At 53.8% G+C, this 6,190-nt stretch overlaps 1 protein-coding gene across 1 annotated transcript; it reads left to right on the top strand.

Annotated features, from left to right (window-relative positions):
- The first annotated feature begins 273 nt into the window (after positions 1 to 273).
- Positions 274 to 4,164, top strand: NDUFA11 (NADH:ubiquinone oxidoreductase subunit A11). The gene is made up of 4 exons (XM_059831793.1): positions 274 to 394; positions 568 to 660; positions 2,991 to 3,113; positions 3,971 to 4,164. Exons 1-4 carry the CDS (start codon positions 313 to 315, stop codon positions 4,081 to 4,083), a joined length of 411 nt encoding a protein of 136 aa, XP_059687776.1. The 5' UTR covers positions 274 to 312; the 3' UTR covers positions 4,084 to 4,164.
- Positions 4,165 to 6,190: the final 2,026 nt, after the last annotated feature.

Genomic DNA, 6,190 nt, shown 5'->3' with positions numbered 1-6,190 from the left:
CTGTGAGGCAGGACAGCGGGCAATGCCAGGGTGAGGTTCCCGGCCCGGGGATGGAGCCGTGCTGAGGTAACGACGGTGCCTTCAGCACCGGCTCAGTTCCGGAGAACTGCCTTCATTCAGCCTGGGCCAGGGGCCTGTTCCCGGCCGGAGGAGGCCCCGGCCCCGCCAGGCCCCGGCCCCGCCAGGCCCCGGGCCGCCGCCGGCGAGCAGGGCGGGGAGCCACCGCGCCGACATGGCGGGCGGGGCGGGGCGGGGCCGGGGCGTCCTCTCGCGAGAGCTCGCCCGTGCTCGCGCCCCTGCCCTTGCGGCGCCATGGCGGGCTACTGGGACGGCCCTGAGGGCGAGGACTGCCCGCGCCGCACCTGGCTCGCCACCCGCGTCGGCGCCGCCGCGGGTGAGGGTCGGGGGGGCCGCGGGTGAGGGTCGGGGGACGGCGGCGAAGCGCGGCTCGGCGGTTGCGGGGCGGTACCGGCGGGACCGGCGACGGCGGCCCGGCCCGGGCTTGGCGGCGGGAGCCCTGGCGCCGGCAGCCGGGGCTGCGCTGACTGACGCCGTCCTGTGTTGCAGGCCTGATCGGGACGGCCTACCGCATTGTGCTGCTGCAGCCCAACTCGGCCCTGGCCGCCTTGCAGATGGCAGCCGCGGACAGCGTCACCATGGGTAAGGGCCGGGGCCTCCCGCCCCTCCGGCCGGCGGTGGCGGTGCCCCGCGGGCGGGCGCTTCCCAGTCGGGCGGTCCCCTGGGCCGCCCCGCGCTGCCGGGGCCCGGGCAGCCGCCGGTGAGGCCTCCTGGGGCAGCCGCCGCCCCTGCCTTGGCCTGCGGGCTCGGTGCTGGGCGGTTCTCCTCCGCACGCCGCGGAGGCCGGCGGTGGTTTTAAGGATGGAAGCCAAGAGCCGAAGCGCTGAAAGGGCTTGGAAGATGCACAGAGCTTTACAGTTGGTGTTTCCTTTTGTTGTGTTTCCTCTAACGCGCTACTGGTTTGTACGTCAAAGCGGAGTAGAACAGAACAGAATAGCTATTCCCACGTGGATAAGATTTTCGGCTGGATAACGTAATACCAGTAATCATACGGGTGGTGGCAAAGGGACCTCCTGCATTAACCTTGAGACAGAAGAACGGCCGTGTCAGCGCAGGCTGAAGATGCGGCTGAGGCAGTCTCTGCCTCCCGGGGTCTTTAGTTAAAGTTCAGGTAATGCTTTTTTTGCAGTCTAGAGTAAAAAGTACGTATTTTCAGTATTTGCAAACCAGCTAGTTTCTGGACAAAAGCATAGTGGAAGCAAACTTACCGCAATGTTTTTGATGTCAAAAGGAAAATAAATGTGTTTTTTTCCCGTCATGCTGTATAGCCAAGAAGAAACCACTTAGTTGTCTTGAATTGTCTGTGTTTTGCAAGAGAAAGCAGTCGCTGAAGAGAGAAGCAGGGAGCTGAGGGGGCTATTCCAGCTGCAGGTGCGGATCCGCAAGTTGAAGCTCCCCAAGCCCCTTGGCAAGTGCTCAGTTTTCTTCTCACCAAACTCATCGTGGTTTTCAGTCTCAATTTAATGGCTTGTGTCAACTCTGTCTCTCCCCATGCACTTGACCTCTGACCTGGGAGCTGGCTCACAAGCAGTGCAGATCTGCATTTTTGAGTTGTTCGACTCTGGACCTGGAATCTCCCGTAATAAGTTGAGCCATAAGAGGTCATGATAATGGACTGGATAACGTAACCAATTATGATTTCAATAAATCCCGTAATCCTAAACCAGCATATTGAACCCTTTCACCAGTTCTCACATCCGAGGAAGGGCTTATCCCATCCGCTGTTAAGTGGCCAGAACTTGTGGTCTGAAACCGTGTGTTTTACCTACAGACTCCTTGGTCCAGAGCAGGGAAGCTGAAATGCAGTCCTTGGTCTGTGGGTTTTGTTTCTTCAGTGCTCTTTTCAGCTGATTTTAGGATCAGTGTAATTGCATTTTCTGCTGAAAAACTGCAGAGGTTTGTAACATGAGCTTGTGGTTTACCACAGCGATTGAAAATCTTTATCATGGACATTTTTGTTGTTCCCAAGAAAGATGAATTGAAATCTGCAGGTGGTTCCTGGTAGCCAGTTTCGCATTTTGTGATCAAGAACCTGTATTACAAACAAAGAAAACCTTTTAGTGTATTTGCTTGACACAGCTATTTGCCAAACTTCTCAGTTACACAGATGTAGGGTCTGATGGGGTGAGGTTTGTAATTCGGTGGACAAGACAATGCTACTTTGCAATTTCTTAATTTGATATATGAAATCAATTTACTAAATCAGTTTACAAAAAGAATCATTTACAAACTCAGTCCATTTTTCTACTATCCAAAAATCATTGCAAGCCCCAGGCAGGCAGAGGAGTAAAGTGCTGGGACAAACTGAGCTTAAGGAGAGCAGAGCCGTCTGAGTTTCTCTCCTTGAACCCCTGTGGGGCTGGATTCACAGGGACTCAGCACAGAGCCCAAACAGCGCTCTGCTGTCTGCTGCGCCCTGGGGGAACGTGCTACAGAGAAACCTGCTTCTCTCTTCTCTTACCCCCCGGCTGTTTGGGGGCTGCCCCATCACCTCATCTGGAGGCGCTCTTACTAAGTCTGAGCTAATAACCACGCTGGATGTGGTGGCGTTTGTCCGTAGCCTTTGGAACGCACCGGCCCCGTGTGCCGGCACACAGCAGGGTTCCTGGGGATCCAGCGGACGGCTGAGCTGGACCTGCGTGCGCAGGACCTGCACGGCACAGAGGTGGCTGCACGGCTGGAGCGGAGGAGGTACCAGAAGGAACCGGGTGGGACTTGTCTGATGCTGAGTCTCATCGTAGTGGCTAGGAGATGATGCCTCTGGCTAATCAAAAGCAGATCTTGCTTAATTTTCCTCTTTTCTCCCAGAGGAACCGTTGTACAGCACCATGCGTCTCAAAAACACGCTTTGTACGTATGTAATTCTCATTTCCTTGAGGGGGTTGATTTGGTTTTTTACCTCTTGTTTACAGCTACACTAGGAGCTGTTTTTGGCTTAACTACCTGCCTCAGTGCCCAAATCCGGGAGGAACCAGACGATCCCTTGAACTATTTCATAGGGGGCTGTGCAACAGGAGCTGTCTTAGGCGCAAGAGGTAAATGTGATAATGCTTGTAATGAAATGAGCCCTCTCTATTTTTAGAAACCTTTCTATTAGGGAGAGATGTAAAATAATCTTGAAGTCAGGCTTATTTGGTAAAGATTCATCTCAGCGTGTGAATTCCATTTCATGCTAGTTTCCTTGATGCTCCATTGTACAGGTCTGCTAAAATAAATGCTGCTACAGAAGGAGACCAGAGATAGAGCTGACCCAGTACTGCCAATTATAACCCCCAGTTACAACTTGAAATTGCAGGGTATGAAAAATGTAATTGTGGAAATCCATGTTTTCTTGGCAGCAAATGTGATTCATTTTACACAGGAAGTATAATCTAACATCTGCCTTGGGAATTCTTCATGCACTCTGAGGGACAAGCTGTATCTTGCTGCTGTTGCTCCTACGGCATCTCGTCAGGCTAGATTAGCTCCTGCAGATATTTGTACAGCTCTGTTTTCTCTAGGCATTTGCAGACTCAGTGTTAAAGGTGTGAGGGATTTATTTAAGTTGTAATTGTGGTGAGATAGAATTTATCTTTACTTTTCCTAGTTGCTGAGCTGATGAGAGTTCAAAACAGTGATTGTTATTTTTGTCACTGAAATAAGCAATTTAAGATTGTCTATGTAAGGAGATGGGGTAGTGGATTATAGAAATTGATATTTCAAACTGCAGGCTAAAAGCATGAGAAAACTTAATTTAAAAAAAGATCACTTTTCTGATTTCTCTTGGCAAACAACGCTACTGATGATCAAGTGACTGTGAGTAGCTCATGGAAAAATTGCAGAGTCTGTCGAGATCTGCTGTATAATACTTGTGCCCTAATAGATCTGTTATGGTTTGATTTGTTTTTTCCAGCTCACAGTTACATGACTGGTACCACTGCATGTTTGGGGTTTGGAATTACCGCTGCTCTAATGAAGATAGGTAACAAGGAGGGCTGGAGGCTGACGGGGCCTCCCAAGCTGTGAATGTAGCCTTTCCTTCCTGCGAGCTGTCTGTTAAATGCTGTATGTAATAAGACGTTGTGTAATAAAGATACTGTCAAATCAGCCGTTGTCACAAAATGTTGATGTCATCCGGCTGTTTACAGTGTCGGGGCTGAGATGCAAAAAGGTGGAGCCGTTGGAGGGGAAACTTCGGTCTGCTGCTCCTGCTGGGGTTTCTTTTTCATGCACAAGTCACTTTGCCTCCATGTCTCTGTATTGCGCACGGAGGCTTGGGGGGTGCAATTACCGTTTTCAGTCTGATCTTTTAGGAGTTGTTATGTAGTTTCGAGCGGGTCCTGCAGGGTTTTTTGGCAAGGATTGGGATTGCACCGCACTGAGGCCATCAGTAAGGGTTTGGAGGCAAAACTTCTGAAGAGGCGCTTGGCTCTAGATTGAGGATTAGGAATTTGGGGTGGGGGAAGGAGGTGTGGATTGCCCACAAGGTGCTTTGGGAGTCCAGGGACTTTTGCTGATAAGCATTTAAGGAAGTCTAGAGCCCACAACTTCAGGTTTGGGATTGGGGAGTAGCTGAGGTTGGAAGGGAGCCCCAGAGATCTTCCTGCTCAGAGTTGGAGCGGGTTGCTCAGGGCTGTGTCCAGTTGAATTTTCTGTGTGCAAACTGCAGCCTGTCCAGCAAAGCCACCAAGAAGGTGTAGAGGGCTGAGGCACAGGATGCTCGAGGAAGGGTGAGGAGAACTGCATCATTCAGCCTGGAGACAAGAAGGTCAAGGGCTGGTGCAACACCATTATTTTCACACCTTAATGGTTACAGAAAAGGCAGGCTCAGGTCCTCAGTAAAGGATGAGAAGTAACAAGCACAAGTTGCAGAAAGGGAAGTTCTAGCTAGATAGAAGGAAAAAAAAAATCTCACACTTGGGGTAGATAAGTGTTGGAAAACGGGCTTGGAGAGGCTGTGAAATTGTCGTCTTTGGGGACACAGAATTCAACCAACACAGAATTCAACCAGCCACGTGGGAATATGAGGGTACAGGGACAGGACGTCTGGGGACAGGGATATAATAGAGACGGGGAATATGGGTACCAGGGGAAGCCGGGGTGTGGGGTAGGGGAACACAGGGAGGTGGGAGAGGAGGGGACAGGAGACAGGGGAACTGGAGATGAGGAGGTTGGGGGACCCAAGGACTGCAGAGGAGCGGACGGAGTGACACAGGGGGACACACGGTCACAGCCATGGCAGGCTGTGCTGCTCCCTGGTATGTGCTTTCTGTGGGCAGGTGAGGGTCCTGGGGGGTGCAGGATGGTCCTGGGGGCTCTTGGGGCTGGGCCAAGGGGCTGGTGTCCCCATGTGTTTCCTGGCACCGGGGCTGGGGGACCCCCAGCACTTCGGTGCGGGGGTCAGTGGGGCTGGGCTCCAGTTCAGGAGGACAATGGGGGGGTGTCACCCCCCACGGGGCTGGGAGAGCAGGGGAGTTTGTTTCTCTCCCACCCAAGGACTTTTGAGGGGGGGCCTGCTTCACCCTGGGCTCTGGAGGTGACCAACGTCTGGGGGGGGAGTCTGATGGGCCAATGACCCCCGGGGTGTACAGCCCTGCCTGCACCTTCCTGCTGTCGAGAGGGGAAAAAACTCCCAGCAGCTTCCACCCGCCCCACTGCCTGTCCTCAGGGGACCCGGGTGTCCCCACCGCCCCGTCCTGGGGTGCCAGGGCCTCGGCCCTCCCTCCGCCTGGGCCTCTCTCAGCTCCTGCCTGTGGCCACGTGTCCCGTCTGGGCTATATTTACCCAGGCACATTCCTGGGGGGTCACAGGAGCTTCCCAGAGTGGCGGCAGGCGGTAAGGGGGGACGAGTGCATGGCATGGCACAGCATGGCATGCTGCGCAGCAATGCAGGAGACAGCATACGGCATGCACCACGCCAGGCTGCAAAGCGTGTGGCCTGAGCGAGGACACGCGACACTGTGCAAACACAGCGAGCAACACGTGAGGCGCCACTCGTGACGGGGCGGGGGGGGGGGCAACAGCGTGCAGCACACTGCTGCGTGACACGCGAGGATCGGCGTACCCTGACAGTAAGCAGTGCAAGAGGGTGCATGATGTGTAACGTCACACGCAACTCGCATTGCAATGCAGT

This window comes from Gavia stellata, chromosome 32, assembly GCF_030936135.1.
Source record: "Gavia stellata isolate bGavSte3 chromosome 32, bGavSte3.hap2, whole genome shotgun sequence".
Lineage (NCBI taxonomy): Eukaryota > Metazoa > Chordata > Aves > Gaviiformes > Gaviidae > Gavia > Gavia stellata.
The sequence above is the reverse complement of the archived record's forward strand: the minus strand, read 5'-3'. Positions and strand labels throughout refer to the sequence as shown.

Bases quoted from the DNA above. Each gene is read 5' to 3' on its own strand.
- NDUFA11 (XM_059831793.1), top strand. From the start codon at position 313: ATGGCGGGCTACTGGGACGGCCCTGAGGGCGAGGACTGCCCGCGCCGC. The intron at 661-2,990 runs GTAAGGGCCGGG...TCTTGTTTACAG, and splicing joins CGCGGACAGCGTCACCATGG to CTACACTAGGAGCTGTTTTT. The intron at 3,114-3,970 runs GTAAATGTGATA...TGTTTTTTCCAG, and splicing joins AGCTGTCTTAGGCGCAAGAG to CTCACAGTTACATGACTGGT.